The following is a 27,956-nucleotide window of genomic DNA, read 5'->3' on the forward strand; positions in this document are numbered from 1 at the left end:
GTTTCATGTTCCTATGAGGGCTGTGCTGTTTTGCACCATGATGGCCTGAGATCGGTGGCATGAGGTCAATGGGCACCTGTAGCTGTATGCCTGGCACATAGCCGAATGTTGTACTTTCTGATGGTTGGTGTAAACACTGTTGACACCTTAGGCTTGGCATAGATCTAGTGATCCATTGAGTACAGAATGGATCACTATGTTCTGTTCTTCTAATCTAACGAGACAACTTAGTCAATGCCATGAAAAGTTCTTCATGAGAGAACAACACAATGGTCCTTTTTCTGGGAATATGGGGGGAGGTGCCACAATTACAGTTCAAAACACTAACAATGACATACAAAGCCATCCACAACCTGTCTCCTCCATACATCTGTGACATGGTCTCCCAGTACTTACCTACACGCAACCTCCGATCGTCTCATGATCTCCTTCTCTTCTCCTCTCTCATCTCTTCCTCCCACAACCGCATCCAAGACTTCTCCCGTGCTTCCCCCATACTCTGGAACTCTCTACCCCAACACATCAGACTCTCGCCTACCACAGAAACCTTCAAAAGGAACCTGAAGACCCACCTCTTCCGACAAGTCTACAACCTGCAGTGATCCCCAGTCTACTGAACCGCCGCACGACCAGCTCTACCCTCTCCTAGTGTATCCTCACCCATCTCCTGCAGATTGTGAGCCCTCGCGGGCAGGGTCCTCTCTCCTCCTGTACTTGTGTGTGCCTTGTTTTACTCATGTTTATTGTACTTGTCTATATTTGCCCCATTCACATGTAAAGTGCCATGGAATAAATGTTGCTATAAAAATTTATAATAATAATAATTTACGGTAGCCGGACCCCTCTTGTCTTTATTCCACGTTGACTAACAGCCTGGCATTACATTGATTTGATAGAGTAACCAGTGGTCAAGTAATTTCTGCAAAGTGTCCCAGGAGCTGTTTTTAAACAGGACAACCCCAGGTCTCCTATATCTGGTGCTGCTGTGACTGTGAATGGCCTGTGTGGCCTAAACCTGCTCCCATAGCTGCAGCATCTCCAGACTTGTCTCCAAGGAGCACATCTGGGACATCATTGGTCAGTGATTACAAAACAGCTGCCAGCAGCGGATCTTGATGATTTGCAGCTGAACCTTCCTCAGACAACCATTAATAACTTCAGTGAGATCGGTCAAGGCTGGAAGTGCGGGAATTTCTGCACGTGCCTCAGACTCCAGATTGAAGAAATCAAGATATTATGAAAATGTTGTTTCCATTTTTCCACTATTTCGGTGACGTCTCCGGTGATTTCCATCATTCCACTACTATTCCTTCTTGGTGTTATAATTTCAATGTTGAGCAGTGAAAATACAGTAAGAACCTAGAAACAAAATATTCAGTTGTCTACAGCACCACCGCAGGGTAAAGTATTACACAGTTCTCAATAAAAGTCAATGGGCTGGATATGTCACGCTCCAACACCCCAGGTGCTCCAGAGAGAGAAGCCCATTACAGCTCCTGATAATAGTCGGACCTCTGCCCCCCTATTACCTGAAGTTCCCTCATAGGCTGCAGTCATTTAGATTGTTTTGCAGCAGCGTGTGCCACTGACAAACCCAGCTCTGCTACACTGGCTCATGTTAGTGTCTGTAATAGAGATCACACTTTATTGCATTTTCATTAACAAAATAATACTTCTTTATTTAAACAAAAAAAAAGAAGAAATAATTAGAAACCTCTGGAGCTGATGGAAAACGTGTTGTCATTAAATACGGGACGATTAAATCTGCGCCTTTAAGTGGTTGCTATATGGCTGAATGGGTCATAAAAAGCGAGCGTGTGGCGCTGAGCAGATGGCACATAAAGTGGATATTTACTCTGCTCCTCTCAGGGTCCAAAAATCCTCCCCACAGTGTATACAGAAGGCGCGGATACACCGATGTAGCAGTGCCGAATGTGTCCTTCATTGGGCTTTATGTTTTGCTCACCTTTATTACGTTCGCCTGATAAACATCACCATGTGCTACATGACAAACACGCATCAGACATGGAGACGGGTGAATGACATATTGGGCTCTGCTACATCTATAAAAACACACAAACATTATTGAATGGAAGAAAATAACCCTAATCAGAAGTGACCGTATGTCTAATGATTTGTATGCATGTTTCTTCCCACATTGAGTTTATGCAAAATTTTCACTTTAATAAAAAAAAAAACATGTTGAGGCTATTTTTACATGAACAGCTGTAAAATCCTTGCAATTTTGAACAGAGAAAAAAAAACGCATGGTGTGAACATACCCCAAGTGATATTGTGTTATAGTATATCCAATGACGTTTACCAATTGTATCCAAAAGCGTCTGATTAGAAAGAACATCTTCAATAACTGCTCTGGAAAGATCCTGACATAAAATAGAAAAAGTCTTTGATACAGATGTAGCAGAGCTGAATTTGTTATATTCACATTTAACAGCATAAAGCTGTAAAACTCCCTACAATTCCATCTCCACAACTCTCTTTAATTCCATCTCTACAACTCTCTTCAAGTCCTTCTGTACAACTCCTGACAATTCAATATGTACAACTCCTGACAATTTAATCTGTACAATTCCTGCCAATTCCATCTCTACAACTCCTGACAATTCCATCTCTGCAACTCCTGACAATTCCATCTCTGCAACTCCTGACAATTCCATCTCTGCAACTCCTGACAATTCCATCTCTTCAACTCCTGACAATTCCATCTCTGCAACTCCTGACAATTCCATCTCTGCAACTCCTGACAATCCCATCTGTACAACTCCTGAGAATTCCATCTCTGCAACTCCTGAGAATTCCATCTCTTCAACTCCTGACAATTCCATCTCTTCAACTCCTGACAATTCCATCTCTGCAACTCCTGACAATCCCATCTGTACAACTCCTGACAATTCCATCTCTGCAACTCCTGACAATTCCATCTCTTCAACTCCTGACAATTCCATCTCTACAAATCCCTACAATTCCATCTCTGCAACTCTTGATAATTCCATCTGTACAACTCCTGACAACTCCATCTCTACAACTCCTGACAATTCCATCTCTACAAATCCCTGCAATTCCATCTCTACAACTTCAATTTAATCTCTACCACTCCTGAAAATTCGATCTTTACAATTCTCTTCAAGTGCATCTCTACAACTCCTGACAATTCCAGCTCTACAACTCCTGACAATTTAATCTACATCTTCTGACAATTCTATCTCTACAATTCTCTTCAAGTCCATCTCTACAACTCCTGACAATTTATTATCTACAGCTCCTGTTAATTTCATCTCTACAACTCCCTTCAACTCCATCTCTACATGTCCCGACAATTCCAGCTGTGCTCCATCTGTAGGCACAATGTGCTTGACATAGGCATATCCTATATGCATCTTTGTATATATATAAAGGCATGTTCCTTTAACTGTCACATAAAGGCTAGATCCTGGAATATGGGACCTCCATGTCTCCTGGTGGCCAGTCCTTGTCCAGTCCCTGGCAGGCTAGTAGCGCTGCTCTGTGGAGCTGCTGGGTAGGAGATCGTATCTGCCATTGTAGATCACAGCTCCAGGAGGGTAACAGATCACATCAGGCTCCACAGGGTTGAGGGGCACCATGCCATGACCCTGCTCATCCTGCTCAGGTTTGGTGGTGGCAGTGAAGGGTCGCATGTTGGTAAGAGAAGGAGAAGTCATCCTCCAGAAAAGGTTCTTCAAGGCTTTGCGAAATTCCCTGCGCATCAAGCAGTAAAGAATTGGGTTCAGGCAACTATTGGAGTGTGCCAGGCAAACTGTGATGGGGAAAATGTAAGCCTGGGTGGTAAAGTACTCATAGCCAAACTGCACCACATTCAGCTTGATCAAGATCCCCCACGTAGTCAATGCTTGGTTGGGTAACCAGCAGAGAAAGAAGGACAGGACCACAATGGTCACAGACTTGGTCACCTTAGATCTCCTCTTGGTGCTGGAGGAACTGACATTTCTGTCACTGATAAAACGAACCAGCAGTAAATAACAAATAGTGATGATGGCTAAGGGGATGACAAAGCCCACCAGAACCTTCTGGGCATGGTAAAGCCCCAACCAGAACTGGGCATTGCCATGATTGACTGGAAACTTGACCAAGCAGAGGACCTCACTGGAGACAGTGGCGGTGGTGGAGAAAATGGCATTGGGCAAAGATGCAAGGATGGCTGAGATCCAGATCAAGACACTCACCCACTTGGCCGAGCATCCTATGGGTCTGCGCTTGGATTTCAGCGCTGAAGCCACGGAGTAGTACCTGGCCACACTCATGGCGGTGAGGAAGAACACGCTGGCGTACATGTTCATGGCGGTCACATAGGACACGATTTTGCACATGGCTTTGCCAAACAACCAGCTGAAGTCCAGGGCATTCTCCACTGCCCAGAATGGTAAGGTCAAGACGAACTGGAAATCGGTGATGGCCAGGCTGGTCACAAAGAGGTTAATGGAGGATTTCTTCCACCCTTGCTTGGTCTTCATGAGGTAGAGCACCAGGACGTTGCCCACCAGCCCCAGGGCGCAGACCACCGAGTACACGATGGAGATCATGATCCTCACTATGGCCGAGCTGTCCCCGATGATGTCCGACTTCTCCAAGCTGAAGCCCCTGAAGAAGTCCTGCAGGGTCTCATTGCTCCCGTTCAGCTGCTTCTCCTCGAAGAAAAGTGGGAACATCCCCAGCAGGTCGCTCTGCTCTGCCTCCTGCATGGTCGCTGCTACTGAGCCAGTAAAGCCCATGCCATGGCACAAAGGGGGCTCACCTGCAGCCAGACCACCTGCGATGGGCGACCCTCACTGCCCAGCAGGGCATGTCCGACCTTCATCTGCCTCCAATCAGCCCAGGACGCCCCCAGGGGCAGTAATGTGCACACAGTCCTAGGTGTCTGCCCTCCAGCGAGGAGGGGAAAGTCTGCAGCACTTCTTCATGGCTCCAACTTATAGCCCACATCATGCAGGGCTAGCCCTGTGCTGGAGCATGCGCAGTGCCTGCTGCTGCAGCTATCCAGGGTGCTGGAGTGACAGGAGGTGTTCTCCAAGGTGCTGAAGTGCTGCCTCCAGAGAGCACACTGCTTAAAGGGATGCAGGATAAACATGCCCTTTAAGTGGCCATGCAATAATACTGTGTGTGAGTGGCAGGGATCCAGTGGGAGTCAGCAGCACTTCCCTCTCCTGGATACATTGTGCCTGGTACATCCTGCACTGTAACAAGGGGAACTAGTGTAAATATTTATTACAACACTTGCGAATGTATCAGTATAGGCAACACAGAAAAAAAAAGACAATACCTTCCAATGGCCACCAGGGGGAGATCGTGGTGTAAGTTCCTAGAAATAGCTCCTTGCAGATGAGGAGGAGGAGGAGGAGGAGGAGGAGATCCAGGGATTTTCAGACCACAGCTCTATTTTTATGTTGCTATAAGTCAAGTTTTGTGATTGTTTTGTATTGATCGTGTCGGCGGTAATAATCCGGATCACGTTACGAGGCCTCTAGGATGATATCGGAGAGCGCATGATAGGCGGTTAATAAAGACGAGATCAGAAAATGTCTTTTCATTGCTGAATGGATGTGAAAAAGCCTCAATGTACGTGTATTCCGTAGAAGATAGTAGCCAAGTCATCAAGGTGGCACAGGAGTAACGCCAGCCTCATTTTACAAACTACAAATCGTACTAATATTTCACTTTTCCAAGAACTCTGCTTGCAGTCATTGAGTATGGACTTTCATTACTTACCTGTCCTGGACACGAGATGGACACACAGGTGAACGGTTGGTTACAGTTACGGGACCATTATGTCTTGTAATGAGCCATCCCGGGGCGGACATATCAACAGTGCAGCCTGTGCAGCCGCACAGGGGCCCAAGAGGTGAGAGGGGCCATTCTGAGCTCCAAAGCAGGTGGAATTGTGCATTATGATGGTGATTGGACTGGACAGGGCACGGATATTGTTTTCGCCATGGGGCCTCTCTGTGCCTGTCAGTGCGTGTGTGCGCTTCATGTGACCCGGACAGAGGATGGTCCATTGGATGCAATAATAAAGGTTCCTGTTCAATGACAAAGCAGAGATCTAGAAAAAAAATCACATTTTCATAGTGGCCGATAGGGCTTTTTTTTAACTCATACGTCGTCTTGTCCATTCAGGAAAAGTTTTCAGCAGACTCATTACCATCAGAGACGGGATTAAAATGACCAATAACACCTTTATACAAAGCGGATAACACAGGATCCACCATTCACAATAGGTGATATCACAGCTCACCTCCTCCTCCTGTACAATGACTGATAACACCTCTATATACAGTAGATAACACAGGATCCACCATTCACAATAGGTGATATCACAGCTCACCTCCTCCTCCTGTACAATGACTGATAACACCTCTATATACAGTAGATAACACAGGATCCACCATTCACAATAGGTGATATCACAGCTCACCTCCTCCTCCTGTACAATGACTGATAACACCTCTATATACAGTAGATAACACAGGATCCACCATTCACAATAGGTGATGTCACAGCTCCCCTCCTCCTCCTGTACAATGACTGATAACACCTCTATATACAGTAGATAACACAGGATCCACCATTCACAATAGGTGATGTCACAGCTCACCTCCTCCTCCTGTACAATGACTGATAACACCTCTATATACAGTAGATAACACAGGATCCACCATTCACAATAGGTGATGTCACAGCTCACCTCCTCCTCCTGTACAATGACTGATAACACCTCTATATACAGTAGATAACACAGGATCCACCATTCACAATAGGTGATGTCACAGCTCACCTCCTCCTCCTGTACAATGACTGATAACACTTCTATATACAGTAGATAACACAGGATCCACCATTCACAATAGGTGATGTCACAGCTCACCTCCTCCTCCTGTACAATGACTGATAACACCTCTATATACAGTAGATAACACAGGATCCACCATTCACAATAGGTGATATCACAGCTCACCTCCTCCTGTACAATGACTGATAACACCTCTATATACAGTAGATAACACAGGATCCACCATTCACAATAGGTGATATCACAGCTCATCTCCTCCTCCTGTACAATGACTGATAACACCTCTATATACAGTAGATAACACAGGATCCACCATTCACAATAGATGATATCACAGCTCACCTCCTCCTGTACAATGACTGATAACACCTCTATATAAAGTAGATAACACAGGATCCACCATTCACAATAGGTGATGTCACAGATCACCTCCTCCTCCTGTACAATGACTGATAACACCTCTATATACAGTAGATAACACAGGATCCACCATTCACAATAGGTGATGTCACAGCTCACCTCCTCCTCCTGTACAATGACTGATAACACCTCTATATACAGTAGATAACACAGGATCCACCATTCACAATAGGTGATATCACAGCTCACCTCCTCCTGTACAATGACTGATAACACCTCTATATACAGTAGATAACACAGGATCCACCATTCACAATAGGTGATATCACAGCTCATCTCCTCCTCCTGTACAATGACTGATAACACCTCTATATCCAGTAGATAACACAGGATCCACCATTCACAATAGATGATATCACAGCTCACCTCCTCCTGTACAATGACTGATAACACCTCTATATACAGTAGATAACACAGTATCCACCATTCACAATAGGTGATGTCACAGATCACCTCCTCCTCCTGTACAATGACTGATAACTGTTGTGAAATTGGATTCTGGGCTCCCCCTGTGGCCACTTGTGGAATTTAACTTGTGTGCATCATCCCCTCTGTTCACCTGCTCCTATCAGGATGTGGGAGTCGCTATATAACCTTGCTCCTCTGTCAGTTTCATGCCGGTCAACAATGTAATCAGTAGCCTTTCTGTGCATGTTCCTGCTACTAGACAACTCCCAGCTAAGTTGGACTTTTGTCCTTGTGTGTTTTTGCATTTTGTTCCTGTTCACAGCTGCTGTTTCGTTACTGTGTCTGGAAAGCTCTTGTGAGCGGAAATTGCCACTCTGGTGTTATGAGTTAATGCTAGAGTCTTAAAGTAATTTCTGGATGGTGTTTTGATAGGGTTTTCTGCTGACCATGAAAGTGCCCTTTCTGTCTTCATGCTATCTAGTAAGCGGACCTCGATTTTGCTAAACCTATTTTCATACTACGTTTGTCATTTCATCTTAAATCACCGCCAATATATGTGGGGGCCTCTGTCTGCCTTTTGGGAAAATTTCTCTAGAGGTGAGCCAGGACTGTCTTTTCCTCTGCTAGGATTAGGTAGTTCTCCGGCTGGCGCTGGGCATCTAGGGATAAAAAAACGTAGGCATGCTACCCGGCCACTTCTAGTTGTGCGGCAGGTTTAGTTCATGGTCAGTATAGTTTCCATCTTCCAAGAGCTAGTTCTCATATATGCTGGGCTATGTTCTCTCGCCATTGAGAATCATGACAGTTTGACCGGCCCAAAAAAAGGGTTAAATTACTGGCTGAGAAAGGAGAGAAAAAAGAAGTCTGCTACAATTTTTTTTTTTTTTTTTCTCCCTCTAGTTCTGAGTGTGCTCTTAATTGAATCACTTGCTAGTCTGCCTATACTGCAGCCTTCCTCTCTTCCTCTCCTTCTAATCCTTGAATGGCTCTGTGTTCACCTGTTTCAAATGGATCTTCAGAGTGTAGCTACAGATTTGAATAATCTCGCCACAAAGGTACAAAATTTGCAAGATTTTGTTGTTCATGCACCTATGTCTGAGCCTAGAATTCCTTTGCCTGAATTCTTCTCGGGGAATAGATCTCACTTTCAAAATTTTAAAAATAATTGCAAATTGTTTTTGTCCCTGAAGTCTCGCTCTGCCGGAGACCCTGCACAGCAGGTCAGGATTGTAATTTCCTTGCTCCGGGGCGACCCTCAAGACTGGGCTTTTGCATTGGCACCAGGGGATCCTGCGTTGCTCAATGTGGATGCGTTTTTTCTGGCCTTGGGGTTGCTTTATGAGGAACCTCATTTAGAGCTTCAGGCGGAAAAGGCCTTGATGTCCTTGTCTCAGGGCAAGATGAAGCTGAAATATACTGCCAAAAATTCCGCAAATGGTCTGTGCTTACTCAGTGGAATGAGTGCGCCCTGGCGGCGATTTTCAGAGAAGGTCTCTCTGATGCCATTAAGGATGTTATGGTGGGGTTCCCTGTGCCTGCGAGTCTGAATGAGTCCATGACGATGGCTATTCAGATCGATAGGCGTCTGCGGGAGCGCAAACTTGTGCACCATTTGGCGGTGTCTACTGAGAAAACGCCAGAAAATATGCAATGTGATAGAATTCTGTCCAGAAGCGAGCGGCAGAATTTTAGACGAAAAAATGGGTTGTGCTTCTATTGTGGTGATTCAACTCATGTTATATCAGCATGCTTTAAGCGTACTAAGAAGCCTGACAAGTCTGTTTCAATTAGCACTTTACAGTCTAAGTTTATTCTATCTGTGACCCTGATTTGTTCTTTGTCATCTATTACCGCGGACGCCTATGTCGACTCTGGCGCTGCTTTGAGTCTTATGGATTGGTCCTTTGCCAAACGCTGTGGGTATGATTTGGAGCCATTGGAGGCTCCGATACCTCTGAAAGGGATTGACTCCACCCCATTGGCTAGTAATAAACCACAATACTGGACACAAGTAACTATGCGGATTAATCCGGATCACCAGGAGATTATTCGCTTTCTTGTGCTGTATAACCTACATGATGTGTTGGTGCTTGGATTGCCATGGCTGCAATCTCTTAACCCAGTCCTCGACTGGAGAGCTATGTCTGTGTTAAGCTGGGGATGTAAAGGAACTCATGGGGACGTACCTTTGGTTTCCATTTCATCATCTATTCCCTCTGAGATTCCTGAATTCTTGTCTGACTTTCGTGTCGTTTTTGAAGAACCCAAGGTTGGTTCACTACCTCCGCACCGGGAGTGCGATTGTGCCATAGACTTGATCCCGGGTAGTAAATACCCTAAGGGTCGTTTATTTAATCTGTCTGTGCCTGAACACGCTGCTATGCGAGAATATATAAAGGAGTCCTTGGAAAAGGGACATATTCGTCCTTCGTCATCTCCCTTAGGAGCCGGTTTTTTCTTTGTGTCTAAGAAAGACGGCTCTTTGAGGCCGTGTATTGATTATCGACTTTTGAATAAAATCACTGTTAAATATCAATATCCGTTACCACTGCTTACTGATTTGTTTGCTCGTATAAAGGGGGCCAAGTGGTTCTCTAAGATTGATCTCCGTGGGGCGTATAATTTGGTGCGAATCAAGCAGGGGGATGAGTGGAAAACCGCATTTAATACGCCCGAGGGCCATTTTGAGTATTTGGTGATGCCTTTTGGTCTTTCAAATGCCCCTTCAGTCTTCCAGTCCTTTATGCATGACATTTTCCGCGATTATTTGGATAAATTTATGATTGTGTATCTGGATGATATTCTGATTTTTTCGGATGACTGGGACTCTCATGTCCAGCAGGTCAGGAGGGTTTTTCAGGTTTTGCGGTCTAATTCCTTGTGTGTGAAGGGTTCTAAGTGTGTTTTTGGGGTTCAGAAGATTTCCTTCTTGGGATACATTTTTTCCCCCTCTTCCATCGAGATGGATCCTGTCAAGGTTCAGGCTATTGGTGATTGGACGCAACCCTCTTCTCTTAAGAGTCTTCAGAAATTTTTGGGCTTTGCTAACTTTTATCGTCGATTTATTGCTGGTTTTTCTGATGTTGTAAAACCATTGACTGATTTGACTAAGAAGGGTGCTGATGTTGCTGATTGGTCCCCTGATGCTGTGGAGGCCTTTCGGGAGCTCAAGCGCCGCTTTTCTTCCGCCCCAGTGTTGCGTCAGCCTGATGTTGCTCTTCCTTTTCAGGTTGAGGTCGACGCTTCTGAAATCGGAGCTGGGGCGGTGTTGTCGCAGAGAAGTTCCGACTGCTCCGTGATGAGACCTTGTGCTTTTTTTTCCCGTAAATTTTCGCCCGCCGAGCGGAATTATGATATTGGGAATCGGGAGCTTTTGGCCATGAAGTGGGCTTTTGAGGAGTGGCGTCACTGGCTTGAGGGGGCCAGACATCAGGTGGTGGTATTGACTGACCACAAAAATTTAATTTACCTTGAGTCTGCCAGGCGCCTGAATCCTAGACAAGCGCGCTGGTCGTTGTTTTTCTCTCGGTTTAATTTTGTGGTGTCTTACCTACCGGGTTCTAAGAATGTTAAGGCGGATGCCCTTTCTAGGAGTTTTGAGCCTGACTCCCCTGGTAATTCTGAGCCCACAGGTATCCTTAAAGATGGAGTGATATTGTCTGCCGTTTCTCCAGACCTGCGGCGGGCCTTGCAGGAGTTTCAGGCGGATAGACCTGATCGTTGCCCACCTGGTAGACTGTTTGTTCCTGATGATTGGACCAGTAGAGTCATCTCTGAGGTTCATTCTTCTGCGTTGGCAGGTCATCCTGGAATCTTTGGTACCAGGGATTTGGTGGCAAGGTCCTTCTGGTGGCCTTCCCTGTCACGAGATGTGCGAGGCTTTGTGCAGTCTTGTGACGTTTGTGCTCGGGCCAAGCCTTGTTGTTCTCGGGCTAGTGGATTGTTGTTACCCTTGCCTATCCCGAAGAGGCCTTGGATGCACATCTCGATGGATTTTATTTCGGATCTGCCTGTTTCTCAGAAGATGTCTGTCATCTGGGTGGTGTGTGACCGTTTCTCTAAGATGGTCCATCTGGTTCCCTTGCCTAAGTTGCCTTCTTCTTCCGAGTTGGTTCCTCTGTTTTTTCAAAATGTTGTTCGTTTGCATGGTATTCCGGAGAATATCGTTTCTGACAGAGGGACCCAATTCGTGTCTAGATTTTGGCGGGCATTCTGTGCTAGGATGGGCATAGATTTGTCTTTTTCGTCTGCTTTCCATCCTCAGACTAATGGCCAGACCGAGCGGACTAATCAGACCTTGGAGACATATTTGAGGTGTTTTGTGTCTGCGGATCAGGATGATTGGGTTGCTTTTTTGCCTTTGGCGGAGTTCGCCCTCAATAATCGGGCCAGCTCTGCCACCTTGGTGTCCCCGTTTTTCTGTAATTCGGGGTTTCATCCTCGATTTTCCTCCGGTCAAGTGGAATCTTCGGATTGTCCTGGAGTGGATGCTGTGGTGGAGAGGTTGCATCAGATTTGGGGGCAGGTGGTGGACAATTTGAAGTTGTCCCAGGAGAAGACTCAGCTTTTTGCCAACCGCCGTCGTCGTGTTGGTCCTCGGCTTTGTGTTGGGGACTTGGTGTGGTTGTCTTCTCGTTTTGTCCCTATGAGGGTTTCTTCTCCTAAGTTTAAGCCTCGGTTCATCGGCCCGTACAAGATATTGGAGATTCTTAACCCTGTGTCCTTCCGTTTGGACCTCCCTGCATCCTTTTCGATTCATAATGTTTTTCATCGGTCATTGTTGCGCAGGTATGAGGTACCAGCTGTGCCTTCCGTTGAGCCTCCTGCTCCGGTGTTGGTTGAGGGTGAGTTGGAGTACGTTGTGGAAAAGATCTTGGACTCTCGTGTTTCCAGACGGAAACTCCAGTATCTGGTCAAATGGAAGGGATACGGTCAGGAGGATAATTCTTGGGTCACTGCCTCTGATGTTCATGCCTCCGATCTTGTCCGTGCCTTTCATAGGGCTCATCCTGATCGCCCTGGTGGTTCTGGTGAGGGTTCGGTGCCCCCTCCTTGAGGGGGGGGGTACTGTTGTGAAATTGGATTCTGGGCTCCCCCTGTGGCCACTTGTGGAATTTAACTTGTGTGCATCATCCCCTCTGTTCACCTGCTCCTATCAGGATGTGGGAGTCGCTATATAACCTTGCTCCTCTGTCAGTTTCATGCCGGTCAACAATGTAATCAGTAGCCTTTCTGTGCATGTTCCTGCTACTAGACAACTCCCAGCTAAGTTGGACTTTTGTCCTTGTGTGTTTTTGCATTTTGTTCCTGTTCACAGCTGCTGTTTCGTTACTGTGTCTGGAAAGCTCTTGTGAGCGGAAATTGCCACTCTGGTGTTATGAGTTAATGCTAGAGTCTTAAAGTAATTTCTGGATGGTGTTTTGATAGGGTTTTCTGCTGACCATGAAAGTGCCCTTTCTGTCTTCATGCTATCTAGTAAGCGGACCTCGATTTTGCTAAACCTATTTTCATACTACGTTTGTCATTTCATCTTAAATCACCGCCAATATATGTGGGGGCCTCTGTCTGCCTTTTGGGAAAATTTCTCTAGAGGTGAGCCAGGACTGTCTTTCCTCTGCTAGGATTAGGTAGTTCTCCGGCTGGCGCTGGGCATCTAGGGATAAAAAAACGTAGGCATGCTACCCGGCCACTTCTAGTTGTGCGGCAGGTTTAGTTCATGGTCAGTATAGTTTCCATCTTCCAAGAGCTAGTTCTCATATATGCTGGGCTATGTTCTCTCGCCATTGAGAATCATGACAGATAACACCTCTATATACAGTAGATAACACAGGATCCACCATTCACAATGGATGATGTCACAGCTCACCTCCGTCCTCCAGACGAAGCATTTCAGTGCGAAACGCGTGTCGGGTGTTGGTGGGCTTCCTTATAGCGCTCCTTCTGGTAACTATACCTTTACTTGTATATTGCTCATATAATCACTTATTTAAGTCTTTTATAATCTATGGTGTATATCTGCATGTGACCATCTGCACTGTGACCAAATTACATGGACGTATTATTATCTACACTCACTGGCCACTTTATTAGGTACACCTGTCCAACTTCTTGTTAACACTTAATTTCTAATCAGCCAATCACATGGCGGCAACTCAGTGCATTTAGGCATGTAGACATGGTCAAGACAATCTCCTGCAGTTCAAACCGAGCATCAGTATGGGGAAGAAAGGTGATTTGAGTGCCTTTGAACGTGGCATGGTTGTTGGTGCCAGAAGGGCTGGTCTGAGTATTTCAGAAACTGCTGATCTACTGGGATTTTCACGCACAATCATCTCTAGGGTTTACTGAGAATGGTCCGAAAAAGAAAAAAAATCCAGTGAGCGGCAGTTCTGTGGGCGGAAATGCCTTGTTGATGCCAGAGGTCAGAGGAGAATGGGCAGACTGGTTCGAGCTGATAGAAAGGCAACAGTGACTCAAATCGCCACCCGTTACAACCAAGGTAGGCCTAAGAGCATCTCTGAATGCACAGTGCGTCGAACTTTGAGGCAGATGGGCTACAGCAGCAGAAGACCACACCGGGTACCACTCCTTTCAGCTAAGAACAGGAAACTGAGGCTACAATTTGTACAAGCTCATCGAAATTGGACAGTAGAAGATTGGAAAAACGTTGCTTGGTCTGATGAGTCTCGATTTCTGCTGCGACATTCGGATGGTAGGGTCAGAATTTGGCGTAAACAACATGAAAGCATGGATCCATCCTGCCTTGTATGGAGCATCTTTGGGATGTGCAGCCGACAAATCTGCGGCAACTGTGTGATGCCATCATGTCAATATGGACCAAAATCTCTGAGGAATGCTTCCAGCACCTTGTTGAATCTATGCCACGAAGAATTGAGGCAGTTCTGAAAGCAAAAGGGGTCCAACCCGTTACTAGCATGGTGTACCTAATAAAGTGGCCGGTGAGTGTATATTTTGTATTAATACTTTTTTGGAGTGTCTGTCTGGATTGCCCTCCGGTTTCCTGTGTCTTAGGAGTTTACCCAGACTTTGTTTATTTGTATTGTTATGTGGTTAATAAAGCTTTTCTATGTTGTATTTGCCCTATGTGAAGTTGTTTTTTTTGGTGCTATATTAGTTTCACTTCATGGCTATATTGAGTGGATAACATTAGGCGTTGCACCTCTATATACAGTAGATAACACAGGATCCACCATTCACAATAGATGATGTCACAGCTCACCTCCTCCTCCTGTACAATGACTGATAACACCTCTATATACAGTAGATAACACAGGATCCACCATTCACAATAGATGATGTCACAGCTCATCTCCTCCTCTTCCTGTACAATGACTGATAACACCTCTATATACAGTAGATAACACAGGATCCACCATCCACAATAGGTGATGTCACAGCTCACCTCCTCCTCCTGTACAATGACTGATAACACCTCTATATACAGTAGATAACACAGGATCCACCATTCACAATAGGTGATGTCACAGCTCACCTCCTCCTCCTCCTGTATAATGACTGATAACACCTCTATATACAGTAGATAACACAGGATCCACCATCCACAATAGGTGATGTCACAGCTCACCTCCTCCTCCTGTACAATGACTGATAACACCTCTATATACAGTAGATAACACAGGATCCACCATTCACAATAGGTGATGTCACAGCTCACCTCCTCCTCCTCCTGTATAATGACTGATAACACCTCTATATACAGGAGATAACACAGGATCCACCATTCACAATAGGTGATGTCACAGCTCACCTCCTCCTGTACAATGACTGATAACACCTCTATATACAGGAGATAACACAGGATCCACCATTCACAATAGGTGACATCACAGCTCACCTCCTCCTCCTCCTGTATAATGACTGATAACACCTCTATATACAGGAGATAACACAGGATCCACCATTCACAATAGGTGACATCACAGCTCACTTCCTCCTCCTCCTGTATAATGACTGATAACACCTCTATATACAGGAGATAACACAGGATCCACCATTCACTATAGGTGATGTCACTGGTCACCTCCTCCTCCTGTACAATGACTGATAACACCTCTATATACAGTAGATAACACACGATCCACCATTCACAATAGGTGATATCACAGCTCACCTCCTCCCCCTGTACAATGACTGACAACACCTCTATATACAGTAGATAACACAGGATCCACCATTCACAATAGGTGATGTCACAGCTCACCTCCTCCTCCTGTACAATGACTGATAACACCTCTATATACAGTAGATAACACAGGATCCACCATTCACAATAGGTGATGTCACAGCTCACCTCCTCCTCCTCCTGTACAATGACTGATAACACCTCTATATACAGTAGATAACACAGGATTCACCATTCACAATAGGTGATGTCACAGCTCACCTCCTCCTCCTGTACAATGACTGATAACACCTCTATATACAGTAGATAACACAGGATCCACCATTCACAATAGGTGATATCACAGCTCATCTCCTCCTCCTCCTGTACAATGACTGATAACACCTCTATATACAGTAGATAAAACAGGATCCACCATTCACAATAGGTGATGTCACAGCTCACCTCCTCCTCCTGTACAATGACTGATAACACCTCTATATACAGTAGATAACACAGGATCCACCATTCACAATAGGTGATGTCACAGCTCACCTCCTCCTCCTGTACAATGACTGATAACACCTCTATATACAGTAGATAACACAGGATCCACCATTCACAATAGGTGATGTCACAGCTCACCTCCTCCTGTACAATGACTGATAACACCTCTATATACAGTAGATAACACAGGATCCACCATTCACAATAGGTGATGTCACAGCTCACCTCCTCCTGTATAATGACTGATAACACCTCTATATACAGTAGATAACACAGGATCCACCATTCACAATAGGTGATGTCACCGCTCACCTCCTCCTTCTGTATAATGACTGATAACACCTCTATATACAGTAGATAACACAGGATCCACCATCCACAATAGGTGATGTCACAGCTCACCTCCTCCTCCTGTACAATGACTGATAACACCTCTATATACAGTAGATAACACAGGATCCACCATTCACAATAGGTGATGTCACAGCTCACCTCCTCCTCCTCCTGTATAATGACTGATAACACCTCTATATACAGTAGATAACACAGGATCCACCATTCACAATAGGTGATGTCACAGCTCACCTCCTCCTCCTGTACAATGACTGATAACACCTCTATATACAGTAGATAACACAGGATCCACCATTCACAATAGGTGATGTCACAGCTCACCTCCTCCTCCTCCTGTATAATGACTGATAACACCTCTATATACAGTAGATAACACAGGATCCACCATCCACAATAGGTGATGTCACAGCTCACCTCCTCCTCCTGTACAATGACTGATAACACCTCTATATACAGTAGATAACACAGGATCCACCATCCACAATAGGTGATGTCACAGCTCACCTCCTCCTCCTGTACAATGACTGATAACACCTCTATATACAGTAGATAACACAGGATCCACCATTCACAATAGGTGATGTCACAGCTCACCTCCTCCTCCTATACAATGACTGATAAGACCTCTATATACAGTAGATAACACAGAATCCAGCGCTGACAATAGGTTATGTCACAGCTCACCTTTTCCCCCTCCCTTTATAATGACTTTGGCACCCGCTCATTAGACGCTTTGATACAAAAGATAGGACAAGTCTTTTTATTGCTGCTAATATTCATGTGCACTTCCAAAATGAACAGTCTAACTGAAAAAGACCTTAGGTCGTTTTCACGTTCCCTTTAAATGCTTCATTTTCTCTTTCAAGAGGATGTCCAGGATAAGAAAAATAGTTGCTGTTTTGTTTTTCTTGAAACAGCGCCTCTCTTATCCGCAGGCCGTATCTGGTATTACACTTTGAGTGGATGCGAATGAAGTGCAGTAGCGAATACAGCCTGTGGTGTTATTACGACCCCTAAAAAATGGAGAAAAAAAATCCTATTTTGGCAGGCAATAATAATGCATATTTATGGCATGTGACGGGTCGGCTTATCTGACAGTATTTTTGTCTGACGTTCCTTTTTAAAGGGACGGCGGCTACGTTTCTATAACGCAAACACGCTTTGACCTTGGACACGTCTGAAAGCTTCGGAAGTGAAGCGCACAAGTGGTGATTACTGACATTAATCATGTGCAATCACGGTATTTGTCACACGTGCTCCTCTGATGCACCTCTGAGATGATTGGGGACGTTCTCTGCACGTAAAGTAAAGTAAAAAAAATGTCATTGTAAACTAATGGGAAAAACTAAAGAAAGTGAATAATAACAATAATTACGCTGAAATATATCCCTGAAATAAATAAAAATAATGTAAATATAAATATATTAATTTGCAAAAGTGTTCAACCCCCTTAATGCTGGGAAGCAAATATCATCAAAGAAAAATATTGTCACAGAGTACAACTCTGATGGGGTTGAAGACTTATGCAAACTCGATTTTAGATTTAAATGAACAATCCGCGGATCTCTGAACACAATGGTCTGTAACAAAAACTCTTCGAAACAATGGGCATGCTTGCGGCAGGTAAACAATAGCTAACCCAAATTCTATGCACACAGAGAGACCATTAAAGCGATGGTTCTGTGCTCTTATACCATCATGTTATCGGCAGCACATCGCATGTTTACACAGGATGATGTGCTGCCGAGAACGACAATTTGAAAACTTGGCTTAAAAATCATTCCCCCCTCCCACAGAGATGGAGATAAAATTATTTTTAAGCCAAGCTTACAAATCTTCGTATAAAATGTTGCTGGACATTTTAGTCAATTAGCTCAAAGCAAATCACAAGTCAATCATTGAGTTCAGTGAGCGGCTAAAATTTGCCACAAATTTTATTCGAACCAAATAGTTTCGCTCAATGGTTATTGGCATCTCAAATTATTTTTATTTATTTATTAATTATTTTTATTGTTTATGATGTAGCATCAAGCCCAATTTTTAAGGGGTTCAAAAACACCTTTAATAAAAGAATAGAATGAAAAGAAATGTCACAATGTAGCAGACGATGTTTCAGTGCTGGATTCACTTTATTATGTTGTTATTTTCACTTTATTCTATTTTTTTTTTATTAATTTCTTTTTCTTTTTTTCTGTAAGATGAAACTGCGACCTGGAAAGCGAGTAATAATAACATGGAGCCATCTGCTCCACATCGGGAGGACTGGAGGGGAGCGTGTCTGATATTTCGCTGGTGTAATAACTAAGCCTCTGCCCTTTAACTAACCGAGGAGCGAGGAGTCTGCGGTGTCGCGTGCGATGGTGGTTCACGTAATCCGCATAATCGCAGCTGATGTATGTGATGAACGCAGCAATCATGGTGGCAACACCATACAGATATTCTTTTCTTGATTCCTATATGCCACTAGTTGGATGATTTTATCTCCGTTATTTTAATTTTTATTAATAATAATCACCATTATTATTATTGTATATTTTATAATTTGTTTATTTATTTGTATTTATTGTATTTCATTTTATAATAATAATAATATTTATTATTATTATTAATAATAATGCAAATTATTATTTGCATTAAATGTATGAAATTATTATTTTCATTGTTTTCAATAATAAGAATTATTATTATAAAAAAATAAATACAATCAATAAAAATGAATGAATACATATAAAATATACAATAATAATGATACTAATACTAATTATTATTATATTGGTAGTAGTAGTAGTAGTAGTAGTAGTAAACATGAAATAAAATCTATCTACAAAAATGAATATAATAAAATATTCAATAATAATTCAATAATAATAATAATAATAATAATAATTATTATTATTATTATTATTAAAATGAAAAAGTGAAATACAGTCACTCAATAAAAATGAATAAAATAAACATATACAATGACACTAATTATTATTATTATTATTAATAATAATAAAAATGAAATAAAATCAGTCAATAAAATGAATAAAATATATATATATATATATATATATATATATATATATATATATACATAAATAGTAAATGTATAATAATAATTATTATTACTATTATTACTGTTATTATTATATATTTACATTTTATATTTCGTTTATTTATAGGTTTTTTTATTTGGATAGTTTAGAACATTTTTATAAATGCCCCATTAGAAGCTACCAAGTAACAATGTAAAAATCACACAGAATATAAATAACACCGCCAAAAGGTGCCCAACATAATACTGTCATATAGCTTTCTACACAGCACCGGAAGGCTCTGGGCAACCGTCGCCTCTTTTCATGGTGGTAAATTATGTGCCCTTGTACATATGACCAAAATGAGTAATCCATATGATGAATATGTTTTATATTTTATAACCGTAGTGAGGATTATTTGGCAATAAATAGTACAAATATACTAAGAATTTTGTACATTTTGCGCTATTTTATCAGCTTTTGATTCCAAGTACGATCTTAGACTCTGCTTTGCTGTTTTGCAATACTTGGGCAAAGTATGGATCAAAATATTGCACTCTGATCATTTTCAGACAAATCTGAGCACAGTATGGCACTATGTATGCACTCAGGGCTGCCACTGGGAATTTCAGGCCCCCTTGGTGCCCAGGCTCCACCCCAGCATGCCTCAAACCTTCCACAGTCCCACCTCTTCGATAATCCCCTCTTCTGCACCACATCCTAACCATTAACACATTAACAGTTCCCATCACCAGATCACATCCATAGCCAGCAGCTTTTATTTTGGCCAAAAGACTTTTTAAGCCGCCACCACGACAAGGTAGACTCTTTAGGCTGGGCCCTACTCTACTCTGTCCTATTAAACATTTCTTAAAATATCTAATACTCTTTTTATGTATATTTTTATGTATTTGTCTTTAAGGGAATCAACCACATACATTTTTTTAAAATGACCAATAATACCACATACAAGGGACAAATATCGCCACACCATGACCAGACCACATATTACTACCACATAGTGACTGAATAATACCACATACAAGGAACAAATACCGCCACATAATGACCAGACCACATATTACCACCACATAGTGACTGAATAATAATACATACAAGGAACAAATACCGCCACACCATGACCAGACTACATATTAACACCACATAGTTACCAAATAATACCACATACAAGGAACAAATACCTCCAAACCATGGCAGGGCCACATATTACAACCGCAAAGTGAACGAATAATGGCACAAATAAGGGACAAATACTGTCACACCATTGCCGGACCACATATTACCACCACATAGTGATTGAATAATACCACATACAGTATATATTCATCAATTACATTTTAAAAATTACAAAAAGGAAAATAGTCCCACATTGCATGGTTGGTACCTAGTAGCACCCCCTTTTGAAAGTATCACAGCTTGTAAACACTTTGTGTAGCCAGACAAGATTCTTTGAATTCTTGTTTGAGGGATTTTCATCCATTTTTCATTGGATTATTCTTCTAGTTCTGTGAGATTCCTGGGTCATCTTCCATCCTCTGCTATTTTAAGGTTTGGCCACAGATTTTCAATGATGTTCAGATCAGGGGACTGTGAGGGCCATTGTAAAACCAACACTTTGCGCCTTTTGAGGTCACCTATTGTTGATTTTGATGTGTGTCATTATTGATTTGTAGACGCCATCCTCTTTTCAATTTCAGCTTTTTTACAGATGGTGTTATGCTTGCATGATAAATTTGTTGAAATTTCCTTGAATCCATTCTTCCCTCTACCCGTAAAATGTTTCCTGTGCCAAAGCATGATTGATTCACCCCCATGCTTAATGGCTGGTGAGATGTTCTTTTCCTGAAATTCTGTGCCTTTTTCTTCACACATACCTTTGATCATTGTAGAACAAGAGTTCTATTTTAACGTCATTGGTTCACAGGACTTGTTTCCAAAATGCATCAGGCTGGTTTAGATGTTCTTTTGCATACTTCTGACACTGAATTTGATGGTGAGGATGCAAGAGAGGTTTTCTTCTGATGACTCTTCCATGGAGGCCTTATTTGTGCAGGTGTCTCTGAACAGTAGAACAATGTACAACTCCTCCAGTGTCTGCTTAATTTTTCTGAAGGTCTTTTGCAGTCAAGTGGGGGTTCTGATTTGCTTATCTAGCAATCCTACGAGAAGCACTCTCTGAAATTTTGCTCAGTCTTCTAGACCTTATCTTGCCCTCCACTGTTCTTGGTAGCTGCCATTTCTTAATTACATTTTGAACTGAGGAAAGGGCAAATTGAAATCGCTTTGCTATCTTCTTCTATCCTTCTGCTTTGTGGGCCTCCACCATTTTCATTTTCAGAGGGCTAAGCAGCTGCTTAGATGAACCCATGGCTGCTGTTTTTGGCACAAGGTTAGATGAGGCTGGGTTTTTATAAAGCTGGGAAATTTGCATCTCCTGACCTTTCCTAACTATGATCGTGAACAAGCCATAACGCTAACAGGCTAATTAAGGTCTGAAAACTTGGTCAAAGTTATCTGAGCACACAAATCTACAAGGGTCTGGAGACTGGCTAGGCACTACCATGCACCTCTAGTCATGTGCATACGAGCGTAAACTGCTGGCCTTTGATTGTCCATCAGTGTGTACTTTCGCACATGGATCCGATGGGTCTCTGCACCGTGAAACACTTCAGCTGAATGTGCATCCAAGGATGCACATCCTGTTGAAGTTTGAGCTGTCGTCAGCGGACCTCCATCAGCATAGGTCTGGTCGCAGACGTGAGCTCTGCGATCGTGGTCGTTACACCCTTGACTATATGGGAGTATTATTTAAAGAGAATATATATTTATGACAAGTGACAGGTCACCCTAAGTGTTATAGGGCAGCATTCAGACACAGGTATTCTGTTTTCTGTGGGAATATTATCAGACCTTGTAGTATGATATAAAAATTAGAACAAGTAGTTTACATGTATCTGTTTCTTGCTTGTGCATTTCCACTGTTTAGTCCATTAGTTTACATGAGTCACCGCTCAGTAAACCAGCTTTATAGCATCTTAACCTCCCATTCACAACAAACTGGCATCAGCAGTAATAACAAGACTTAGGACCACGCGCTTCCTCTCGTGCCCCATTAACTCATTTAGTGTGTGTTAGGTCTGACTGTGTATTATTAACCTCTTAATTGTGGCTAACAGGAAAAAAAAGAAGATATTATTGGGGCAGACTTTTTTTTTTCTTTCTAATGTTCAAAGCAAATCTATAAATAAATGGACCTTCTGTGTGACGGAGAACGTTTTTTTTGGCCCAGAAGGTGCATAAAAGTTCTTTATTGAGATATCGTCAGTTACTACGCGTTTTGGGTCTCTTTGGCCTCTTTCTCAAGTAACAAAATTTAGCCTTGAAACGCGTTGTACCTGATGTTATCTCAGTAAAGAGCTTTTATTCCCCTTCTACATTTCCATCTGGTCGTCGGCACCAAGCAGAGCGCCTTCTGTTACATAGAAGCTCCTTTTATATCCCAGTAAGGTTTTGTACTTTCCACTGGGTTCTAGGATACTGATGGCAGTCTCTTTTGGCTTTGTATTCCTACTGAAGTTATGTCCGCAGCACAGCTTTTCAAGGTAGTGCTTTTTGGCCAGTGTGTTGTCAATTCTCTCCAGACATACTGTACACACCCTATTAGCGCCTTTTTCTTGTTTTTGTTGGGGGCACGTGCCTAATGCATTCTACAAATGGAATGGATATCCACAAAAATGAAAAATCCGTTGGAATACACGTAAAAAGGACTCTTTTCCTAACCCCACAAAACAGCCTTCTCTGTTCCTGGATGGTGGGCAGCAAACCCCGCAGTTTCCCAATTTCCATCTAAGGCTACGTTCACATTTGCGTTGTGCGCCGCAGCGTCGGCGCCGCAGCGCACAACGCAAGCAAAAACGCAGCAAAACGCACGCTAAAACGCTGCGTTTTGCGCCGCATGCGTCCTTTTTGGCCGAAAGTTGGACGCAAAAAAAATGCAACTTGAAGCGTTTCTTGCGTCCAACGCTTGCGGCCATGCGGCGGCCATGCGGCGCAAAACGCAGCACAACGCATGTCCATGCGCCCCCATGTTAAATATAGGGGCGCATGACGCATGCGGCGACGCTGCGGCGCCCGACGCTGCGGCGCTGACCGCAAATGTGAACGTACACTAAGCTCTCAGTACATGAAGGACAACATACTATAAAGGTAAAGCTTTTTTTTGCTATATTATTTCATAACTGTGTTTAGCAACAACCACAACACAACTCTATTTACTATTTTACATGAGTCCATCCAGGAGAAAGGGATGGATCCAAGGCAGCATTGAAAGGCCGCTGTACAATATATTATGTTGTGAGTATTTGGTCTGCGTATGGGACTGCTATTTGGGCACCATATAGTATGATGCAGATAACTAGGCACTGTACAAATATGTCAGTGTGTATGAGACACATTACCCAACACAAGGCTTAAGACTTGTCCTGATCTTCGTATAGTCATTTTTCTGATTTGGGGTGATGATAATCTTTGAAACATCTTGTCTGGTGGAGCAGTTCTTGAGTAACACGGACAAATAGCGATGGTGCAGCAGAATGGCTGTCAGGGTGAAGTATTGCACAGGATGCAATGGGCTGTAGAAGAGAAACCACAATGGAACAGCAATGTCTGATGTAGCAGAGCTGGAACAATTATGACCGATGTAGCAAAGCTGGGACAGCGGACTCCAAATAATTTTCACAGATTGGGATTCAATTTGCACAAATCACCCAAAAAAATAAAGTGAAGAAAAAGTAAACTTCTGCCGCACTGCTTACCTGTCCGTATCTTGGGTCCCTGGCCTCAGTTGGGTGAGATGACTTTTTCCTTTTTCTTGTTATAAAAAAAAACTTGTTGCCATTTTACACATTGCCAAGATTTCATCATCCACATAAAGCTCACGCAGCCTCATGCCATGCATGGGCTTCCCATAGTGACTTTAAGCTATCACATAAAATGTAGCTATTCAGGAAGGACTATCATAGCCTGTATAAAACCTGAGGCAGGGAATTGTTGTGAATTTACTTTTTGGCTCCCTCTAGTGGCTACTAGTGATTTGACTCTGGGTTTGTCAGTCATTCCTTTTATGCTCACCTGGGTCGTTAGGTCAGGGGAGTTGCTATATAAGCTCCCTGGACCTTCAGTTCAATGCCTGGCAACGTTGATATCAGAGCTAATCTGTAGTGCTCTTGTCTACTGATCCTGGTTCCTGCTTGATTAAGCTAAGTCTGCTTTTTTGCTTTTTGCAATTCGTTATTGTTTGCATTTTTTGTCCAGCTTGTATATTATCTGTATCCTGACCTTGCTGGAAGCTCTAGGGCGGCTGGTGTTCTCCCCCCGGGCCGTTAGACGGTTCGGGGGTTCTTGAATCTCCAGCGTGGATTTTTGATAGGGTTTTTGTTGACCATATAAGTTATCTTACTATATTCTGCTATTAGTAAGTGGGCCTCTCTGTGCTAAACCTAGTTCATCTCTGTGTTTGTCATTTCCTCTTACCTCACTGTTATTATTTGTGGGGGGCTCGTATCCTACTTTTGGGGTCCTTTCTCTGGAGGCAAGAGAGGTCTTTGTTTTCCTCTTCTAGGGGTAGTTAGCTCTCCGGCTGGCGCGAGACATCTAGCGACCAACGTAGGCATGTTCCCCGGCTACTTCTAGGGTTGGCGTTAGGAGTAGATATATGGTCAACCCAGTTACCACTGCCCTATGAGCTGGATTTTGGTACTTTGCAGACTTGCTGATATCTCTGAGACCCTCGCCATTGGGGTCATAACAGTTTGCCAGGCCAGTACTAAATGTTAAATGCATTGCAGAAGTGGGATTATAAGAAAGAAAGTTCTGAGTTTTTTTTTTTTTTTTTTTTTCTCTCTCTCATTTTTTTTTCTTTTCCCCTTTACCTTTGAGTGGCTTGTGATTGCTGCAGACATGAATGTCCAGACCTTGATTACAAGTGTGGACCAGCTTGCTACTCGTGTGCAGGGCATACAAGATTATGTTACCAGAAATCCTATGTCAGAACCTAAGATACCGATTCCTGAACTGTTTTTCGGAGACCGATTTAAGTTTAGAAATTTCAGGAATAATTGTAAATTGTTTTTGTCCCTGAAACCCTGTTCCTCTGGAGACTCCGCTCAGCAAGTGAAAATTGTTATTTCTTTTTTACGGGGCGACCCTCAGGATTGGGCTTTCTCACTGGCGCCAGGAGATCCGGCATTGGCTGATATTGATGCGTTTTTTCTGGCGCTCGGTTTGCTTTATGAGGAACCCAATCTTGAGATTCAGGCAGAAAAAGCCTTGCTGGCTATGTCTCAGGGCCAGGACGAGGCTGAGGTGTATTGCCAAAAATTTCGGAAATGGTCCGTGCTGACCCAGTGGAACGAGTGTGCATTGGCTGCAAATTTTAGAAATGGCCTTTCTGAAGCCATTAAGAATGTGATGGTGGGTTTTCCCATTCCCACAGGTCTGAATGATTCCATGGCCCTGGCGATTCAAATTGACCGGCGGTTGCGGGAGCGCAAAACCGCAAATTCCCTCATGGTGTTATCTGAACAGGCACCTGATTTAATGCAATGTGATAGAATCTTGACTAGAAATGAGCGGAAAATTCATAGACGCCAGAATGGCTTGTGTTACTACTGTGGTGATTCTGCACATGTTATCTCAGCATGCTCTAAGCGTCTTACTAAGGTTATTAGTCCTGTCGCCATTGGTAATTTGCAACCTAAGTTCATTCTATCTGTAACTTTGATTTGCTCACTGTCATCGTATCCTGTCGTGGCGTTTGTAGATTCAGGTGCTGCCCTGAGTCTTATGGATCTGTCATTTGCCAAGCGTTGCGGTTTTGTTCTTGAGCCATTAGAAAATCCTATCCCTCTTAGGGGTATTGACGCTACGCCATTGGCAGAAAATAAGCCGCAGTTTTGGACACAGGTTACCATGTGCATGACTCCTGAACATCGGGAGGTGATACGTTTTCTTGTTCTGCATAAGATGCATGATTTGGTTGTTTTGGGGTTGCCATGGTTACAGACCCATAATCCAGTCTTGGACTGGAAGGCAATGTCAGTGTCAAGTTGGGGCTGTCATGGAATTCATGGAGATTCCCTGCCCGTGTCTATTGCTACTTCTACGCCTTCGGAAGTTCCGGCGTATTTGTCTGATTATCAGGATGTCTTCAGCGAGTCTAGGTCAAGTGCATTGCCTCCTCATAGGGAATGTGACTGTGCAATAGATTTGATTCCAGGCAGTAAGTTTCCTAAGGGAAGACTGTTTAATCTGTCGGTACCTGAACATACCGCGATGCGTTCATATATCAAGGAGTCTCTGGAGAAGGGGCATATCCGTCCTTCTTCTTCCCCTTTTGGTGCGGGATTCTTTTTTGTGGCTAAAAAGGACGGATCTTTGAGGCCTTGTATTGACTATCGGCTTTTGAATAAGATCACTGTCAAATTTCAGTATCCTTTGCCGTTGTTGTCAGACTTGTTTGCCCGGATTAAAGGTGCCAAGTGGTTCACCAAGATAGACCTTCGTGGTGCGTACAACCTTGTGCGCATTAAGCAAGGAGATGAATGGAAAACCGCATTCAATACGCCCGAAGGTCATTTTGAGTACTTGGTGATGCCATTTGGGCTCTCTAATGCACCTTCAGTTTTTCAGTCCTTTATGCATGACATTTTCCGGAAGTATCTGGATAAATTTTTGATCGTTTATCTGGATGATATTCTGGTTTTTTCTGATGATTGGGACTCGCATGTGGAACAGGTCAGGATGGTTTTCAAGATTTTGCGTGAAAATTCTTTGTTTGTTAAAGGCTCAAAGTGTCTCTTTGGTGTACAGAAGGTTCCCTTTTTAGGCCTGACTCTTGTCCACCTGACAGATTGTTTGTGCCTGCTAAATGGACCAGCAGAGTCATTTCCGAGGTTCATTCCTCAGTGTTGGAAGGGCACCCGGGAATTTTTGGCACCAGAGATCTGGTGGCCAGGTCCTTTTGGTGGCCTTCCTTGTCAAGAGATGTGCGGTCATTTGTGCAGTCCTGTGGTACTTGTGCTCGAGCTAAGCCTTGCTGTTCTCGTGCCAGCGGGTTGCTCTTGCCCTTGCCTGTCCCGAAGAGACCTTGGACACACATCTCTATGGATTTCATTTTGGATCTTCCGGTGTCTCAGGGCATGTCTGTCATCTGGGTGATATGTGATCGTTTCTCCAAGAT

General features: G+C 43.3%; 1 protein-coding gene across 1 annotated transcript; it reads right to left on the reverse strand.

Moving 5' to 3' along the window:
* Positions 1–1,632: 1,632 nt before the first annotated feature.
* Positions 1,633–5,103, reverse strand: RXFP3 (relaxin family peptide receptor 3). The gene has a single exon (XM_077281832.1). The coding sequence runs from the start codon at positions 4,767–4,769 to the stop codon at positions 3,510–3,512; it is 1,260 nt and encodes a 419-aa protein (XP_077137947.1). The 5' UTR covers positions 4,770–5,103; the 3' UTR covers positions 1,633–3,509.
* Between the last annotated feature and the right edge of the window lie 22,853 nt (positions 5,104–27,956).

Source organism: Ranitomeya variabilis, chromosome 1 (genome assembly GCF_051348905.1).
Source record: "Ranitomeya variabilis isolate aRanVar5 chromosome 1, aRanVar5.hap1, whole genome shotgun sequence".
Classification (NCBI taxonomy): Eukaryota; Metazoa; Chordata; class Amphibia; order Anura; family Dendrobatidae; genus Ranitomeya; species Ranitomeya variabilis.

Bases quoted from the DNA above. Each gene is read 5' to 3' on its own strand.
- RXFP3 (XM_077281832.1), bottom strand. From the start codon at position 4,769: ATGGGCTTTACTGGCTCAGTAGCAGCGACCATGCAGGAGGCAGAGCAG.